We start from the raw sequence: 20213 nt of genomic DNA, 5'->3' as shown, positions 1-20213 counted from the left end.
TCCATGAAATCAGTGGACCTGCCCAGCAAATGCTGACGTCATTATAGAGAGTTAAACTCATGACAGCTATTGTGTCACAACAGGTAACTGTAGAATATAATACAATTAAATATTTCATATTTACACATATTGTTAATATATTGTCCAGGTGCTAGCTAGCTAAAACTGCGAAATTACTAGCCGCAGTCAGATGTTTCCAGAGATAACACCCTGTAATGTCAGTTGTGTTTGTGTAAAAATCCTTTGTCCTTTAGTAAACTGAAAATGTAAGGACACCCTATGACATTTTTGTCTTTTCCCATATTTGAACAATATCATTTTTACAAGTTCAACAATCGGTTGATAATTCCTGTCAACACATCGTTCATGTAATGCACCTTTATTAAAACAATATGAACCATCCCCTCTGCGTTTATTAACCACTCAAAAATCATTTAGTTAGAAAGGGTTAAGAGATCCTGACTGTTCAGAGTCTGTTCCTGACGCACAACCCAGGGTGTCACCAAACAGTAATTACAGACGATGACGAAAGCCAGGGGTATAAAACCGCTCTCCTCCCAGCGCCAGGTCACTTCCAACCAGACCAGTCTGGGAAGACAGAATATCTTCTGTTCCCAGTGTGCATCACAGGTACCACCTGCTAGGGGTCTACACCACAACACACCTGTGTGTGCATCACAGGTACCACCTGCTAGGGGTCTACACCACAACACACCTGTGTGTGCATCACAGGTACCACCTGCTAGGGGTCTACACCACAACACACCTGTGTGTGCATCACAGGTACCACCAGCCAGAATGCCTCTGGTACTGTGGTGTCTCCTGTTTGTCTCTGCCTCACCTCTTCCAGGCGGCACCACCCAGCCCTCGACCCCACCACCCTGCTCCACCCACGGGGCGTTCCAGCTGCCGGGCTTCCAAGCTGCTGGAGACTTGATGATCGGGGGGATTTTCCCCCTCCACTACCGGGTGGAGCTGCCCATCACAAAATACACCTCCGCGCCCCCGAAGGCCCAGTGCCACGGGTGAGACCATCTGGGCCGTTAGGATCAAAATCCTTTTGTGTTCTTTGTTTTTCTCTCGTGGTGGGAGTCGTCTTTCAGAAAGTCTTAATTCTGTGTGTGTTCATTCCCGAGCTCTGACAAGAGGCCCGTACAGTGAGATCATGTTTCTGTAGATTAGTGTCAACGTCTCTAACAACTGTCGCCTTGTTAGATCTGTGAGGACACAGTGTGCCCAACAGACCGAGATGTGGAAATGCTGGGTTTCAAATACTATAGGAAGAGTGGTTCTGGTCCGGGTCCTATTGATAACATATTGTTGTTAGTATGTGGAATGCTGTGGGAAAAGTGATGATGGTCTGGTCATATTGTTAATGTGTTGAAGCTGTCAGGCTGTGTGTTTTAATTTCCTGGAGGGAAGCTTATGCCGTTCACAGTCTCATGACCCTTTATTGATCTCAACTGTTTCACCAGGTGGTGGTTGCTCTGCTTACACCTTCATCCCTCTTAATGTTGTTTCAACATTCTGTTTAAAGTCAGTGAAAGAGATTTTACTGTCATATGCAGATAAAATGCTTGTCATTCTGGGCAATGAAATTCTTATGACAAGTCGACAGCCACATAGTAGGCATTCAAATACATAAAAGAAAAAAAGAAAATGTACATTAAAAACACTGGGCAAAGCAGCAATAATACCGAAAACAGCAAGGAATGTAGCTCCGGCAATAAAAAGTACCAAAAGCACCATAGCAGCAAAATAATTGCTAAAATAATTTTACAATAACACTGGTTATGTGTACCGGAGATGTGTGTAAATATTATAATATTTATATAATACATTTTATAAATGTGTTGGAGTGCTGATGGATCTGTTCCTTGAGTAGGTGAAGGTTGACGGTTGAGAAGCCTGAAGGCTTGAGGGGAGAAACTGTGTGTGATAGTCCGTGGCCAGATGCATTTACACATAATCTCTGTTGGCTCATCTGTGTGTGTGTCTGTATATGTGTTTCTGTGTGTATGTCGGTATCTGTGTGTTTGTGTACGCCTGCATGCGAGCAGGCTTGACCTGAGAGCGTTCCGCTGGGCTCAGACCCTGAGGCTGGCCGTGGAGCAGATCAACCAAAACCAGGAGTTTCTGCCCAACCACACGCTGGGGTACAAGATCTTCGACTCGTGTGCCACGCCCATCACGGCCCTCAGGGCGGCTCTGTCTTCATTGAACGAACCAGGGGAGGAGAACAGCCCCCTGTGTACTGGTACCGGACGTCTGCTGGCGCTGGTCGGGGAGTCTGGTTCTTCACAGTCAATCGTCTTGTCCAGAACTCTGCAGCCGTTTAGAATCCCCATGGTCAGTTCTGGTTGGTGAACAACAGTTTGTAGATACTTCCTGTAAATGTTAGAGACTAACCATTTTTAAATAAAATGTTTTTTTCCTGTAATTGTTAGACATTATCAGTTAGTATTTTGTGTTTAGTTCCTGGAGAATATTCTTGCGTTAACGTTAACTTGTCACGTTGTCACGTTTACTTGAGCAAGTGCTTAGAAGTATCTTTAGTTTTAACAAAGAGATTTTGACACTTTGAAGAGTTTGCCTTACGAACAGGCGCTCTATTCATTTACCCGACATCTATGTGTTTCTGCCCTCCAGATAAGCTACTTCTCCACCTGCTCTTGCCTCAGCAACAGGAAGGAGTTCCCAAACTTCTTCCGCGTGGTTCCCAACGACGACTACCAGGTGAAGGCCCTGGCTCGCCTGCTGCAGCAGTTTGGCTGGCGGTGGATCGGCGTGGTCCTGGAGGACCACGACTACGGACGCTTCGCCCTGCAGGGCCTGCAGAGGGAGATCCAGGGCACTGACGTCTGCCTGGCCTACAGCGAGATGATCCCCAAGGACTACAGACGCGAGCGGGTGCTGCAGATCCTGGAGGTGATGCAGACTTCCTCGGCACGTGTGGTGGTGGTGTTAGCGGTCGAGGGGGAGTTGTACCCCTTCTTACGGGAGTTTGAGAAGCAGAAGATCCCGGGGCTCCAGTGGGTGGCCAGCGAGGCGTGGGTCAGCGCCAAGGTTCTGGCGAAGGCCTTCCCCTTCCTGGATGGGACGGTGGGCTTTGCGGTCCGCGAGGGGAAGGTCCCAGGGCTCGGGGAGTTTGTGCGGAAGGTGAAGCCCGAGACATACCCCTCCAACCCCCTGGTGAGGGAGCTCTGGGGAGAGCTGTATGGCTGTGACCCCTTCCCTTCCCTGCCCCCCTCCACCACCCCTCTGCCCCCCTCCACCGCCCCTCTGCCCCCCTCCACTGCCCCTCTGCCCCCCTCCACTGCCCCTCTGCCCCTCTGCACAGGTAAGGAGGTTCTCCTGGAGGAGCAGTCTGCCTACATGGACTTTTCTGGGCCCAGAGTGACGTATAACGTGTACAAGGCTGTGTACGCCATCGCCCACTCTCTTCACAACCTCCTCAGCTGCCAGCCTGACGCAGGGCCCTTCCTCAACCAGTCATGTGCTCTCAGCAGCAACATTGACCCCTGGCAGGTATCTGTAAGAAAACTACACATATGAGGTCAATGTTCTGCCGATGTGAAACAGTTGCTGGTCTAAAAATGATTTGTGTTTTTAAATGTATGCCCTGGACAGTGTAAAGTTCTACGAAACTAGTAGTTTCTGCGTTATATTACATGTTACATTACCCTTGTAATGTAAGCATTGTGAAAGCATGTTGAAATGCTTTTTGGTAAAAAGTGGTGCGCCTATGAGTTTTCTGGATTTTGTGGGACTTCCTCAAATGATCAAAGTGATACATAAACACAGCCACCTCACACTAACCCTCCCTGTGATATCTGATACTCCCTGAGGACCCCACTAATTACTTCTAATGTTTTTGACCTTAAGGGACGAGAAGGGCCGAAATTTAACAAACATGAGTCAAGTCCGTCAACAAGACGGAACAAAAACACAGGGAAAAACTGTTATGTAATCCAAGATTTCAGTTAAACCTGCCCTGTTTCCTTTTGTGCTCTTGTCATTGTGCCAGCTTCAGCACTATCTCCAGGAAGTGTCCTTCAATGCATCTGGAGAGGAGGTGAACTTTGACCTGAAAGGAGGCTCCATTCCCTCCTACGACCTGATGAACTGGCAGAGGAACCCTGATGGAAACCCCCGGTTCGTGAAGGTCGGCCTGTTTGACGGAACAAAGGATTCTGGGAAGGAGCTGGTGATCCAGGAGGAGGCAATAGTGTGGGCGGGGCATCAGAGCCAGGCAAGCTGCTGTCACTGTGTGTTTACCTGCATCAGATGCCAGCTGGTCAAGTTCTGTACTGGCAGTTTTATATAAGTCTGAGCAAAAGTGTAGGTTTCTCTCTTTGGTGTTTCCTGACAGGATATCAAGTTTGTGGTTTGATCGTGAGTGAACAAGTAATTTATCACTCATTAAATCACTACTAAGAATTTTTTTAAATTACATTGTGATTCCAAAGATAAAAAAACTAATGTGTCACCTCAAATCACTCATTAAGATTCTGGTTTAGCACAGCCCTCTAGTGGCTGAAACATTACTCTGCTGGTGAACCTTCAGGCACAGGAATCCCCGGTTTTTAAGGGACAAAACTAAATATATAAATACATCAATAAGTATATAATTTAATGCAGAAATAAATGAATATATACTTAAGTGACACCATAAAGAAATAAATCAGAAATGAAACATGTCGCTAAATATATAAATATATTTGTGTTTTCTTTTTTTGAAATTGTATTTATTCATTGGTAGGTTAAAGCCTCTGTCCTATAGAAACAATGTCCATAGATTCCTCACACTGAGTGGTTGGTGTTGACCTGGTGTCCCTGTCCCAGGCAGTGGTGTCTGTGTGCAGCTCCAGCTGTGCTCCAGGATCCAGGAAGGCTGTCCGTCATGGGGAGCCTCTGTGCTGCTTTGACTGTGTACCATGTGACAGCGGCAAGATCAGTAATCAGACAGGTGAACCAGCGACACAGAGGGCAGGACTGATAGCTACTGTACAGTTTAGAGATTTCAGGAAGCATATTTTCTCTCTCATTTTCTCTTTTTGTTTTCTCTTTCTCTGTCTCTCTCTCTCCCTTTATCTCCAACTTTCTCCAGATTCTTTTGAGTGCACCGTTTGTCCTGAGGACTTCTGGTCGAACGACGATGGCACCAGGTGCATCCCAAAGACAGTGGAGTTCCTGTCCCACGACGCCATGGGCTTGTCCCTGACGGTGATCGCTGTAGTGGGAGCCTGTCTGACCATAGCTGTCCTGGGAGTCTTCCTCCACAACAGGAACACCCCCATCGTCCGCATCAACAACTCAGAGCTGAGTTTCTTCATCCTGATCTCCCTGACTCTCTGCTTCCTGTGTGCGCTGGTCTTTGTGGGGGAGCCCACTACCTGGTCCTGCATGCTGCGTCACACGGCCTTCAGCATCACCTTCTCCCTCTGCATCTCCTGCATCCTGGGCAAGACCCTGGTGGTCCTGGCTGCCTTCACCTCCACCAGGCCCGGGAACAACATCATGAGGTGGCTGGGGCCCAGGCAGCAGAGGGTCATCATCTTCAGCTGCACCCTGGTCCAGGTGATCATCTGTACAGCCTGGCTCACAGATGCCCCTCCCTTCCCCTCCAGGAACTCCCAGTACCAAAGCTCCAAGATCATTCTAGAATGCAGCGTGGGCTCCAGCCTGGCGTTCTGGTGCGTTCTGGGATACATCAGCCTCCTGGCCTGCCTGTGCTTCATCTTGGCTTTCCTGGCCCGCAAGTTGCCCGGCAACTTCAACGAGGCCAAGTTCATCACCTTCAGCATGCTGATCTTCTGCGCCGTGTGGGTGTCGTTCATCCCCGCGTACGTCAGCTCTCCTGGGAAGTACGCCGACGCAGTGGAGACCTTTGCCATCCTGGCCTCCAGTTACGGCCTGCTCTTCTGCCTGTTCGCTCCCAAGTGTTTAATCATCCTCCTGAGGCCTGAGCAGAACACCAAACAGCATCTCATGGGGAAGAAATAAAACACACCTTTCCTGCTAGCGAGTTTAATAAGGAAATATTTATATAAAATATATACATATAAAATCATTTATAACTTATTACTTGGTTTCCTTGGTTTCTGATCGCTCACTACTTAGTAACTGAATGAGAAACACATGACTTTGTCAACAAACTCAACAAAAACAATAACGAACGTAACAACCATCACATTTCGGGAAACCAGTGACCCTCATTACGGAACATTGTCAGGTCGTCTGTTGTTCAGTTCTAAACTCTGGGGGATCACGTATATTAACAACAGCACGTGTCCAGTAAAGTAGCAACCAATCTGTTTCCTTCGGCGGTAATGAGATGCAGAAAGCGCCAGTGGATCTATAAAACCTCTCAGGACTTTCCGTGTGTCAGTTGGGGGGTGAGGCGTGTGTGAGGCCTGTGTGAGGATGACTCTCCTCTTAGTGTGGTGTCTCCTGTCCCCCTGCCTGGTCTCCTTCCTCATCCAAATGTCTGCCTCTCCCCTGTTGCCCACGGCCTCTCCCCCGGCCTCGGCCCCAGCCTCCGTGTGCTCTCTGCAGAATGACTTTGCGCCAGGGTTTGTGGCCGAGGGAGACTATGTGATTGGAGGGATATTTCCCCTGCACTACAACCAGGAGATGCCTGACATTAACTACACCTACAAACCTGCAGCCGTCAAGTGTAACGGGTGAGTGGGGAGGGGGATGAGTCTGCAGCCTGGGCTCCCTGGCTGAGGTGTAACGGGTGAGTCTGCAGCCTGGGCTCCCTGGCTGAGGTGTAACGGGTGAGTCTGTAGCCTGGGCTTCCTGGCTGAGGTGTAACAGGTGAGTCTGCTGCCTGGGCTCCCTGGCTGAGGTGTAACGGGTGAGTCTGTAGCCTGGGCTTCCTGGCTGAGGTGTAACGGGTGAGTCTGCAGCCTGGGCTTCCTGGCTGAGGTGTAACGGGTGAGTCTGCTGCCTGGGCTCCCTGGCTTGGGGAGGCTGGGAAGACACAGAGCATTCTGACTCGTTGATTGTGCCTTTTTTTGTTATTATAATTCTTTTTACTACTGCCTCGTTACGGATTTTAATATGTCATCCTCAACTTTTTCTGTGTGTGTGTTACTGTATATGTGTGTCTGTGTGTATGTCGGTATCTGTGTGTGTGTGTGCACCTGCACGCGAGCAGGTTTGACCCCAGAGCGTTCCGTTGGGCTCAGACCCTGAGGCTGGCCGTGGAGCAGATCAACCAGAACCAGGAGTTTCTGCCCAACCACACGCTGGGGTACAAGATCTTCGACTCGTGTGCCTATCCTCTGACAGGCCAGAGGGCTGCCCTGGCTGTGCTGAACAGCCCCAGCCAGGCCCAGCCCTCCACCTGCTCCGGAGCCTCTCTCCTGGCCGTGGTGGGAGAATCCGGCTCCGCTCAGTCCATCGTGGTGTCTGGAATCCTGGAGCCTTTCAGAATCCCCATGGTAGGGTTCTGGAAATCAAGGTTCTAACAAAGGAGATCAAAAGGGATTCTAACCTAAACTTCTAAAGACTGTTCTAACTAAAGATGACATTAGACGACATGTTCAAATAACAAACATAATAATAAAGAAAGTGTTCAAAGGAGTTCTATCCTAAATTTCTCAAGACTGTTCTAACAAAAGGTGACTTCAGTTCTGTATCGTTCTAAGGACGATTTTCACAAAGGTGTTTTAACAAAGGAGTTAAGTCAAAGGTTCAAATTCAGGTCAAATTACCACTTTTATTCTTTAACGCAGTTAGAAGGGGAGAATTATCAAGATACATTTTGAATGAGAAATTATTTGATAATGAAATGTAGCGATAGGAACTTGTTTGTGCCTCCTGAGCTTTGTACCCTGTCTTGTGTGTGTGTGTGTGAGTGTGTGTGTGTGAGTGAGAGTGTTGCTGTACCTGTAACTGTGGCGTCACTCCTCAGATCAGCTACTTCTCATCGTGTGCGTGCCTCAGCGACAGGAGAAAGTACCCCACGTTCTTCAGAGTCATCCCCAACGATGACTACCAGGTGAGGGGGGGCTTCCAGGTGAGGGGGGCTACCAGGTGAGGGGGGCTACCAGGTGAGGGGGTTTCCAGGTGAGAGGGGGGCTTCCAGGTGAGGGGGGCTTCCAGGTGAGGGGGGGCTTCCAGGTGAGGGGGGCTTCATAACCTAGTCACTGGATGTCTCCAGAGAACCCAATATCAGTTGAATTTTACTTATTTGTCATGAAGGTTATTGTTATTCTTGTTATTCTTCTTTGTGTTGTTTGTTTTATTATGATCTCTGTGCGGAAGCTTAATGTGCTTCTGAGAGAACAGATTTGAATGATTCTTGTTGGCCTCAAACTGTCTTAGTGTCCTAGTTCCATATACAACGAATGGTCGGTCAACGCTTTACATTAAGGTTATATAACTACCATGTAACTGCATAGCAGCAGGGAGTCAGATGGCTGAGCGGTTAAGGAATCGGGCTATTACTCAGAAGTTTTCCGGTTCGATTCCCAGCCGTAGCCAAAATACGTTGTTTCCTTGGGCAAGGCACCCTACTTGCCTCGGGGGGAATGTTCCTGTACTTACTGTTAGTCGCTCTGGATAAGAGCGTCTGCTAAATGACTAAATGTAATGTATGCGTGCAAATTTGTGTGTGTCTCCAGGTGAAAGCCATGGCCCAGCTGCTGGTGCGTTTCGGGTGGAGGTGGGTGGGGGTGGTGCGGGGCGACCATGCGTACGGACGCTTCGCCCTGCAGGGCCTTCTGAGGGAGCTGAGCAGCACGGAGGTTTGTGTGGCCTACCAGGAGATGATCCCCCTGCTGTACGACAGAGACAAAGCCCTGGAGATCATGCAGGTAGACACGCTCGCACACACCTGCTGGGAGGGACGGCTGGGGAGGAGCCCAGGGGACAGGGCCCTGGACTCTGTTCCTGTTCCAGGGGACAGGGCCCTGGACTCTGTTCCTGCTCCAGGGGACAGGGCCCTGGACTCTGTTCCTTGGCCCTGGGCAGGTTCCTGCTCCAAGATCAGTTAAAAATGTTACGCTTGTCTTTTTTCTGTTGCTGTTTTGTTTGTGTCTCCTTCGATGTTGTTTGTTCAAGATCAGAAGTAAAAAAAAATTTTTAGACAACTCCTTCTTTTCTGCTACGTTATCCTCCCTCTCCCCTTCCTCCTCCCTGTCCTGCTCCTCCCCATCTATCTCCCTTCTTACCCCCTCTTCTTCCTCTTCCTTCCCTCCTCCCCATCTATACCCCCCCAGGTCATGCGTACCTCCAGAGCCAGGGTGGTGGTGGTGTTCTCTGCTGAGGGGGAGATGACTCCCTTCCTCAGGGACTACATGGAGCAGAACATCACAGGGATCCAGTGGGTGGCCAGCGAGGCCTGGGTCACGGCCTCCGTCTTCACGGCCAGCGAGTACTACCCCTTCCTGGGGGGCACCATAGGCTTTGGCATCCGGCAAGGCTCCATCCCCGGCCTGGAGGGCTACCTGCGGGAGGTGAACCCCCAGAGATACCCCTCCAACCCCCTGGTGACGGAGCTGTGGGAGGCTCTCTACGGCTGCACCCCCTCCCCTTCCTCATCCACCCCTTCTTCCTCCTCTTCGCTCCCCCTATGCACAGGACAGGAAGTTCTCCTGGAGCAGCACTCTGCCTACATGAACACCTCCAGTCCCAGGGTGGCCTATAACGTGTACAAGGCTGTGTACGCCATCGCCCACTCTCTCCACAACCTCCTCAGCTGCAAGCCTGGCGCAGGGCCCTTCCTCAACCAGTCATGTGCTCTCAGCGGCAACATTCACCCCTGGCAGGTAGGCCTTTCGCCCTGCACAGCACATGGACGTTGTTGTCGTTTAGCAGACACTTACATCCATAGCGACGTACAAATAGTGCATGTAGGAAGTACAGGAGAAGATCAAGGATCAGATGTGCAGAGTTCTACCAGTATTTCGGTGGTTAGAGTCAAGGAACAGTCTATATTTACAACATCTGACGTATGTTTGAACATGCATGCAATAGAAATTTCATAGTAACAGACTACACTGTTATTTATTTATATTTCTTTTTTTGATATTTTTCTTAAGCTCCAGCACTCAAGGAACAGTCTGTATTTACAAAGTCTGTCGTCTGTTTGAACATGCATGCAATAGACATTTCATAGTAACAGACTACACTGTTATTTATTTATTTATTTGTCTTTTATTTATATTTTTCTTAAGCTCCAGCATTATCTCCAAGAAGTCGCATTCTCCATTTCCAGCCAGCAGGTGAACTTTGACCTGAAAGGAGATTCCATTCCATACTATGACATCATCAACTGGCAGAGGGGCAGCGACGGGAAGATCGAGTTTGTCAACGTCGGCTTGTTCGACGGAACAAAGGATTCTGGGAAGGAGCTGGTGATCCAGGAGGAGGCGATAGTGTGGGCGGGGCATCAGAGCCAGGCAAGCTGCTGTCACTGTGTGTTTACCTGCATCAGATGCCAGCTGGCCAAGTTCTGTAGGGTCAGGTGGAGGTGAGTCAGGGGAATCAGGAAGAGGAGATTCTTTTAGGGGTTGGCCTGATGGCTCAGACACCTAACATGTCACTCATGATAGTAATTATTTGAGCCCGACCGATAAATGATTTTTAAGGCCAATATCGATACAAATATTTGGTGATTTAATAATCCGATATTCCGATATATCGGACGATATATATATAAAAAAATAAAAATCCAGAAACGCGTAACAAAACATAAACAGATTTCTCTAACACTCTGCCCGACTCTGGCTAGATCAGCTGGTTGTAGGCTTTGTGGCGTTCTGAACACGAGTGTTGCCAACAGGGACGTTGTAGAGTGCCCTCTGGTGAACAAATTCTACAATGCCAACACTCATAACATGGTTGAAGGGTGTTTTTTCATTTTTTTTATATTAATTTATCGGCCATTATAAATGCCGATACCGATAGTTATCGGCATTTATATGCCTAATATCGGCCGATAATATTGCCCCGCCGATAAATCGGTCGGGCTCTAGTAATTATGCTAGAGAAAGGATGGTAATAGTATTTATATATGCATATAGTAATACATAATAGTATACATAACAACAAAGAAAGATAATAATGATGCATTACTAATTATGGTAATTATGATTAATGATTAATTAAAGTCTTTATAATATACACAGTACTGACTAATTGTAACGATAATGTATTAATATAGCAGACATAGGGAAGGGAATTTCAACCTGCGATCTCTCAATCTGCAGTCAAACCCTCGAACCACTGAGCTGCTCCCAGCCCTCCCCCATCCCACCACAGTATGCCCCTCACTGTAGAAAGCTTCAAGCACCACAGTTTCCCTCTCACTGTAGAAAGCTTTGAGTGGGTTTGTGACATCTGTGTGGTATTCCTGAGTTTGTGTTGTGTTCAGGAGCTACTGTTGTGGTGTCCCTGTCCCAGGCAGTGGTGTCTGTGTGCAGCTCCAGCTGTGCTCCAGGATCCAGGAAGGCTGTCCGTCATGGGGAGCCTCTGTGCTGCTTTGACTGTGTACCATGTGACAGCGGCAAGATCAGTAATCAGACAGGTGAACCAGCGACACAGAGGGCAGGACTGATACCTACTGTACAGTTTAGAGATTAAAGTTTTCCTGAATTTATGAAATTATTGAAATGGTATTAGATATCAGGAAGCAAATTATTTATTTCTCATTTTCTCATTTAGTTTTCTCTTTCACTCTCTCTCTCTGTCTCTCTCTTTCCCTTTATCTCCAACTCTCCAGATTCTATAGAGTGCACCGTTTGTCCTGAGGACTTCTGGTCAAACGACGATGGCACCAGGTGCATCCCAAAGACAGTGGAGTTCCTGTCCCACGACGCCATGGGCTTGTCCCTGACGGTGATCGCTGTAGTGGGAGCCTGTCTGACCATAGCTGTCCTGGGAGTCTTCCTCCACAACAGGAACACCCCCATCGTCCGCATCAACAACTCAGAGCTGAGTTTCTTCATCCTGATCTCCCTGACTCTCTGCTTCCTGTGTGCGCTGGTCTTTGTGGGGGAGCCCACTACCTGGTCCTGCATGCTGCGTCACACGGCCTTCAGCATCACCTTCTCCCTCTGCATCTCCTGCATCCTGGGCAAGACCCTGGTGGTCCTGGCTGCCTTCACCTCCACCAGGCCCGGGAACAACATCATGAGGTGGCTGGGGCCCAGGCAGCAGAGGGTCATCATCTTCAGCTGCACCCTGGTCCAGGTGATCATCTGTACAGCCTGGCTCACAGATGCCCCTCCCTTCCCCTCCAGGAACTCCCAGTACCAAAGCTCCAAGATCATTCTAGAATGCAGCGTGGGCTCCAGCCTGGCGTTCTGGTGCGTTCTGGGATACATCAGCCTCCTGGCCTGCCTGTGCTTCGTCTTGGCTTTCCTGGCCCGCAAGTTGCCCGGAAACTTCAACGAGGCCAAGTTCATCACCTTCAGCATGCTGATCTTCTGCGCCGTGTGGGTGTCGTTCATCCCCGCGTACGTCAGCTCTCCTGGGAAGTACGCCGACGCAGTGGAGACCTTTGCCATCCTGGCCTCCAGTTACGGCCTGCTTTTCTGCCTGTTCGCTCCCAAGTGTTTCATCATCCTCCTGAGGCCTGAGCAGAACACCAAACAGCATCTCATGGGGAAGAAATAAAACACACCTTTCCTGTTAGCTAGTTTAATAAGTCAACAAAAGGAAAACTATTTAAAGTTCTAATCATTTGTTTGAAATGTATTAGTAAATGTTATTTCAGATGTAATCTTTAAATATTTACTGACTTTCATTGTAAACTGCCACAAAGAAATTAAATATATTAAGGATTTTTGTGTTTCTTGTTGTGCATGTGTAACTGATTGGTCTGCTGCAATTGGTTTTACTCACTCCTGTATAACTCGTGTATAAATACAGTCCACGGTAAAAAGCTAGCTTTTCGTCGGCATAGCAGGCTAGTGGTCATGCTTCTTAGTCAGAGTTCCCAGGATTGGGCCAAAAAACTGTCTGTATTTCCCAGCCGCAGTAACATCTCATCCCCTAGGCACAAGACAACAATACTTATATCTGAATTTCAGTGCAACAGAAACTGTCACATCTGCAACATCAAACACAACTTCATAAAGTTGTTGATTCATACCTTACTCTTCTGCCTTAAAAAAGCAGTCAGACATGATGTGTTGCATAGTCTGTTTTGATCCCCTGGGCGGCCCAGAAGGGCAGTGCCAGATGGCAGGCAGGGTATATAGCCCTGTGATGCTGAGCCAGGCTGACGTGTGAGAGCTGTCCTCCTCCACACAGCTCAGTATGAGGATCCTCTCCGGCTCTCGTCCCCTGGTGCGGGGACTGGCGCTGGACCACAGCCTGCTGATGGTGGTGGTGGTGTTGGGAGGGCTTGTCAAGGACGGTTTCATGTATGGGGGGAAGGCTGAGGATGGGTTTGTGTCCGAGACAGGGACAGGGGTAGGGGTAGGAACAAGATCCAGGGCTAGGGTTTGGACAGGGGCTCGGGCTGGGGCAGAAGCTAGGGCTGGGGCAGGAGCTAGGGCTGGGGCTGGGGCTGAGATGGGGTCTCTTGAATGTCGACTCCAGGGCAGCCCTCGTCTCCCAGCATTCTCTCAGGATGGAGACTTTATCCTCGGGGGGGTGTTTTCTATCCACTACTACATGTACAGCAAGGACTACAGCTACACTGTTCAGCCCCAGTCCTTGGAGTGCACAGGGAGGTCAGTTACATGATGAGAGACTTATACAAGAACAAAGACTGTTTAGGGAACAAAAGCTGTGTGTGTGCTGTATGTAAATGTATAGAAATTGTACAATATTACATCCACATGCAGGCACTAACTGCACAGCAAATTTCAGTGTTCATTTAACACCAGGATTCGTTCTTTTTTATGTATGTCCTCTATCAACTTGTGCACTCTGGTGTGAAATTAACACTTTTTAACACAAAGTTGCTGTGTGGCCTAGGTACGGCGTGATTATCTGATTACAGCGTCGAAACTAATCTTTTGCTTCTGTGTTCAAAGTCTGGATTCTCGCGAACTGCGCTTCTCGCGTGCCATGGTTTTTGCCATCGAAGAGATCAATAACAGTACGGTGCTGCTACCGGGGGTGACGCTCGGTTACCGCATCCACGACTCCTGCGCTTCGGTCCCCATGGCTGTCAAGGTGGCGTTCCAGTTGGCAAATGGTTTGGACCCGGTGTTTAAGACTAACGAAAACTGCTCGCGCACAAGCACGGTAACAGCTATAGTCGGCGAATCTGGCTCAACTCCATCCATGAGCATGTCGCGCATCACTGGGCTCTTTAAAATCCCACAGGTAAACAAACTCAAACAAACTATATTTGAAGAACAGCAGCCCTAGACTCTATCCCTCCTTGCTGTAACAAGCTTGTGTGGTGTGTAAAGTATGCTTGTGTAACATCACGAGTGTCTCTTGTCTGTTGCTAGGTAAGCCACTTTGCAACATGCGCCTGTCTGAGCGATAAGAAGCAGTATCCCGCGTTCTTTAGAACCATCCCGAGCGACCAGTTCCAGGCTGCCGCTCTGGCCCGCCTCGTAAAGTTCTACGGTTGGACATGGATCGGGGCGATCCGGTCAGACTCGGACTACGGTAATAACGGCATGGGCGCTTTCCTCCAGGCGGCCAAAGAAGAGGGCATCTGCGTTGAATATTCGGTGGCTTTTTACCGAACCCAGCCTATCAGCAAACTGCGACAAGTTGCCAATGTTATCCGCAGGTTAGATCAATAACTGTGCTTGGCATGATTATACAAACTTGTAACCCATCATTATCTTAATATGGAATAGGATATTTCATATGGATTAAATCAACATAATTTAAGTTTTGTTGGTGTCACCTGGATAGATACTTATAGCCTGCAATTTTATATGAGGCTGATCAGGGGCGATTCTATGATCAGAACTTTAGGGGTGTTCAGCCCCCAATGAGAAAGTGACATGAATACAGTGCCTTGCAAAAGTGCTAAACCCCTTGCTATAAATCCTTAATTTCACTGGATAACAATTAATACATTTATGTATTATTATGCAAAATATTGAATGAATGAAAAAACTAAGGATATCCATTTCTTCATGAACTACCAGCATCAAATGATAATGAACAATATACATTTTTATTTTTTATTTTTGTATTATTATTATTTTTAGGGGTGCTCAGATGAAATTTAGGGGTGCTTGAGCACCCCTAAATCGCCAATGAGGCTGATTATACGTTAACATATCCATACGCTATCTCCCTCTAGTTCCACCGCCCGGGTTGTCGTGGCCTTCCTAGCCTCGGGAGACATGCGCATTCTGCTGGAGGAGCTGGAGCGCGAGCGGCCGCCTCCGCTCCAGTGGATCGGCAGCGAGTCGTGGGTCACAGATCCGGACATGCTGCGCTTCAGCGTGTGCGCCGGCGCCGTTGGCTTTGCCATCCCGCGCTCCGTCATCCCTGGCCTGAGAGACTTCCTGCTGGATCTCTCTCCCGCGAGCGTGGCGGCCGTGCCGCTGCTCACCGAGTTCTGGGAAACTGCCTTCAACTGCCACCTGCGGGAGGGCGGTAGGAGCGCGCATAGATATATATAAACACTAGATGTCTCGTCCGCGTTGCCGGACAACGGAGTCGAACGTCCGCACATGGCGGCCATCTTGCTACAGTCAACTCGCTCACCTGTATGCCACTGCATACTTATGAATAATTATGTTTTTTTATTTTTTATTGAATAGAAGTATGCAGTGGCATAACAACATCTCTGACGTTGATAACGAACCAAACCGTTTCAAAATCGGTTGAAAATTGAGCAAGTTATGGTCATTTAAAAAGTACATGTAGCATCAACACAATGTTATGGGTGAGCAAGTTGACTGTAGCAAGATGGCCACCATGTGCGGACGTTCTAGACTCCGCCGTAAGACATCTAGTGTTTATATATATCTATGAGAGCGCGCACCCGTTTATCACAGCAGGGACCGTGAAAATATGGAGGTTCTGATAGAAACTCCTCAACAATCTGTTTTTGCTGTCCTCCTGTCTCATAATTACAGGTCTCATACTCACATAGTATTGGGATTTTTTTTTTTTTTTTTTATTAAAACCAAGGCTTTAGATTGATAGAAAAAAAGCAGAGAGGCCCAATAGTTTCAATGTACCTGTACTTGTTGAAACAAGACATTTTAAAACAGACAGGGACCATCAACACACACTCTTTAACATATCCTTTCTCAACCCTGGTCATCAACCCTGCCCTGCATTATCTAGATGTTTCCCTGCTCCAACACATGTGATTCAAATGAATGGGTCGTTACCAGGCTTCTGCTGAGCTAGTTAACGACCCGTTCAGGTGTGTTGGAGCAGGGAAACATCTAGAACATACAGGGCAGGGGGTCCCTGAGGACCAGGGTTTGAGAAAGACTGCTTTAACAGAACAAGTTTTCTGTGCGTGTGTCTAGTGTCGGGAGTGGGAGAGAAGGAGTGTGATGGTTCGGAGGACATAGCGAAGCTCCAGAGCCCGTACACAGATACGTCTCAGCTGCGTGTCACTAACATGGTGTACAAGGCGGTGTACGCTATCGCCCACACCATCCACCGCCTCGTCTGTGAGGACCGCGCCAACGGCACCGCTCGATGTGACAAACACAGCTCTGTCCAGCCAGAACAGGTAGTCTACATGAACTTCATGACTATGATGCTATCTGAAACATTCATTCATTACATTGATTTAGGAGACTTGGATGGGCCTGTTGTTGCCAGAAATTCAGAACTGTTTCAAATTAATTTGAATGACTGATTGATTGATTTCCCCCCCTCTGTCTCATCACAACTCACTCCTCTCTCATCTCTCTTTCTCTTTACTCCTCTCTCCCTGTACTTATCTCACTCCCTATTTTCTCTTTTCCTCTCTTCTTCTCCCCTCCTCTTCCCTCCTTCTCTGTCTCTCTCCCTGTCCTCTTTCCCCCTCTCCTTCCAACCCCCTCTACCCCTCTCCCTTTCCTTCCTAACCCTCTCCTCCTCTCTACCCTCCCCTTTATCTCCCCCTCCTCTCCTCTCTCCTCTCTCCTGTCTCCTTTTCCCCCTCCTCTATCTCCCCTCCCCTCCTATAGGTCCTGGAGAGTCTGAAGTCTATTAACTTCTCTCAGAATGGATACCCGGTTGTGTTTGATGTCAACGGCGACCCTATGGCCGTGTATGAGCTGGTGAACTGGCAGAGGGGTGACAAGGGGCACATAGAGTTTGTGACGGTGGGTCACTATGATGCCTCTCTACCTGCTGGCCAGGAGTTCAGCATGACCAAGGACATCCTCTGGGCTGACGGGGGCACCGAGGTATGCACAGGTGTTACACAGCTAGAGGTTACACAGGTAGAGGTTATACAGGTAGAGGTTAAACAGGTAGAGGTTATACAGGTAAAGGTTCCAAAGGTAGATGTTCCACAGGTAGATGTTCCACAGGTAGATGTTCCACAGGTAGATGTTCCACAGGTAGAGGTTATACAGCTAGAGGTTATACAGGTAAAGGTTCCAAAGGTAGATGTTCCACAGGTAGATGTTCCACAGGTAGATGTTCCACAGGTAGATGTTCCACAGGTAGAGGTTATACAGGTAGAGGTTATACAGGTTTATACATTTTATACAGGTAGGAGCACACAAGTATGGTTATACAGGTAGGGGAGGCAAAGCAAAAGGATGTTTTTATCTTGTTATTGTGTAATGTGGCTTTGTGTGTGTGCGTGTGTGTGTGTGTCAGGTGCCTGTGTCTGTGTGCAGTGAGAGATGTCCCCCAGGAACTCGTAAGGCTGTGCAGAAAGGAAAGCCTGTCTGCTGCTACGACTGTCTCCCATGTGCAGAGGGAGAGATCAGCAACCAGACAGGTGATACACACACTCAGGTCCACTTCTCTCTGAATTGTAGCAACGCCAAACAGCGGAGACTTTAACCACACACAAGCAGACAGGTGTGTTTCTCCCTCGGGTTCCCTCACTTCTGCCTCACCATCCAGTAGTGTTTGGTGTTTTGATTCAAATCTTTTGATTCCGTTCACCGATTGGCAAACAGTTCCGTTGATTCATTTGTGAACAATTCGTTCTAACATTGGATAAATTCGATTTTCGAATGATTTATGGTGATTATGTCATTCGTGAATGAATTGGTAGACTGAATGAACCTGAGGAACTGACAGACACAGTTTTGAACTGCTTCCTATAGTAGTTACTTTAGTTCCTTCAATTCGCCAAAAGCAAAAGCTTGGGTTGGAGGCTCAAATGAACAAATCTTTTTGGAGGAGTATTCTGTTTTGTTCACTTTAAAGATTTGTTAAAATAGAATGAATTGTACGTGAACAACTCATCACTACCAACCAGAGCACAGTCTCCAGGTATGTTACAGTTGTCCATGTGTGTCTGACTCTGTACCTCCAGATTCCTCCACCTGTTGGTCGTGTGCCAGCGAGTTCTGGCCCGCTCCTGGGAGAGATGTGTGTCTGCCCAAACCTGTGGAGTTCCTCTCCTTCCACGAGGTCCTGGGAGTCATCCTGGCCACCTGCTCGGTGGGAGGGGCCTGCCTCGCCATCGTCATGGCTACTGTGTTCTACCGTAACCGAGCAACGCCGATCGTCAGGGCCAATAACTCAGAGCTCAGCTTCCTGCTCCTCTTCTCCCTGACTCTGTGTTTCCTGTGTTCTCTCACCTTCATCGGCCGGCCCTCTGAGTGGTCCTGTATGCTGCGCCACACGGCGTTTGGGATCACCTTTGTCCTCTGCATCTCTTGTGTTCTGGGGAAGACTATAGTGGTGCTGATGGCCTTCAGGGCCACACTTCCAGGAAGTGATGTCATGAAATGGTTTGGGCCTCCACAGCAGAGGCTGACTGTTGTGTCTTTTACATTTATCCAAGCACTGATATGTACTCTCTGGTTAGCTCTTAAACCCCCCTTCCCTATAAAAAATCAAACCACCTTTAAAGAGAAGATCATTCTGGAATGTGCCTTAGGTTCTGCTGTTGGCTTCTGGGCTGTGCTGGGGTATATAGGACTCCTGGCTCTCTTGTGCTTTGTCCTGGCTATTTTGGCTCGAAAGCTGCCTGATAACTTCAACGAAGCCAAGTTCATCACCTTCAGCATGTTGATATTCTGTGCTGTCTGGATCACCTTTATCCCAGCTTATGTCAGCTCTCCTGGGAAGTTCACTGTAGCTGTGGAGATCTTTGCCATCCTGGCCTCCAGTTTTGGTTTGATACTTTGCATATTTGCTCCTAAGTGCTTCATCATCATCTTCCAACCTGAGAAAAACACCAAGAAACACCTCATGGGAAAGGTCTCCTCTAAAGCTCTCTGAATGTGTGAAGGCCTCCAATATATTAACATATTTATGTGTCTCCTGAACTAAAAACAAATGAAGTTTTTGGAGACACAGATAGATAAAGCACAATTGTCCTCCAAACATATATTCTATCGTTGTAAATGTTGTACAGTATGTGATACAACTTTATCCTCTATCCATGTCTAGTGTGTTTCACTGCTCATTCAACTTACAAACACTGAAGACATCTGATCATTTCTCCATTGCTTTTATTGATTTAAAAATGTATTAGTATGAATGCTATACATGCATCACTGTACTGCTGGGACAGTAATAAACGTTTCCATAGCCTTAGTTGTGGCACCCCATGTGTAGTGTGTCAACAATAAGTATTATGATTCAAGGTTATTCGATTGATGTTCATGACATATTATACTATTCATTTCTGTATGCGCCACAGTTTATCTACAGTTTAATAAGGATCAACCATGTCTTGACTTATATCTCAGGGAGTCAGGTGGCTGAGCGGTTAGGGAGTCGGGGTAGTAATCCGAAGGTTGCCAGTTCGCTTCCCGGTCATGCCAACTGACGTTGTGTCCTTGGGCAAGGCACTTCACCCTACTTGCCTCGGGGGAATGTCCCTGTACTTACTGTAAGTCGCTCTGGATAAGAGCGTCTGCTAAATGACTAAATGTAATGTAAATGTATCTCAGTAGTGGATACTTCAGTAGTAGAGATTTCGACTGACTGCTGATTATAGGTCACAGGTTCAAGTTCCCCACTGCACACGGTATCCTTTAAATAAAAGCAGCATAATGAGTATTCAGCTTGTGTTCTGCTCCTCTCTGTGTCACCGACCGTCTCTGGAGGAGGGGATCCTCACTGAACTGCCCTCCCAAGATTTTTTCCATTTTTCTCAGAGTTTTCCTGGGAGTTTT

The 20213-nt window shown here is 48.0% G+C and overlaps 2 protein-coding genes across 2 annotated transcripts; both read left to right on the top strand.

Annotated features, from left to right (window-relative positions):
• Positions 1–522: 522 nt before the first annotated feature.
• On the top strand, positions 523–12633 carry LOC136951348 (uncharacterized). Its single transcript, XM_067245701.1, has 16 exons — positions 523–538; positions 851–1025; positions 2061–2349; positions 2650–3232; positions 3302–3528; positions 4028–4256; positions 4850–4969; positions 5111–6004; positions 6443–6686; positions 7166–7451; positions 7925–8011; positions 8637–8828; positions 9234–9782; positions 10191–10419; positions 11423–11542; positions 11738–12633. The coding sequence occupies exons 1-16, from the start codon at positions 523–525 to the stop codon at positions 12631–12633; spliced, it is 5136 nt and encodes a 1711-aa protein (XP_067101802.1).
• Positions 12634–13539: 906 nt separating this feature from the next.
• Positions 13540–19311, top strand: LOC136951385 (extracellular calcium-sensing receptor-like). The gene is made up of 8 exons (XM_067245743.1): positions 13540–13697; positions 14004–14298; positions 14430–14719; positions 15245–15543; positions 16434–16642; positions 17085–17306; positions 17728–17851; positions 18398–19311. The coding sequence occupies exons 1-8, from the start codon at positions 13639–13641 to the stop codon at positions 19309–19311; spliced, it is 2412 nt and encodes an 803-aa protein (XP_067101844.1). The 5' UTR covers positions 13540–13638.
• The last annotated feature ends 902 nt before the right edge of the window (positions 19312–20213 follow it).

This window comes from Osmerus mordax, chromosome 11, assembly GCF_038355195.1.
Source record: "Osmerus mordax isolate fOsmMor3 chromosome 11, fOsmMor3.pri, whole genome shotgun sequence".
Classification (NCBI taxonomy): Eukaryota; Metazoa; Chordata; class Actinopteri; order Osmeriformes; family Osmeridae; genus Osmerus; species Osmerus mordax.
The sequence above is the reverse complement of the archived record's forward strand: the minus strand, read 5'-3'. Positions and strand labels throughout refer to the sequence as shown.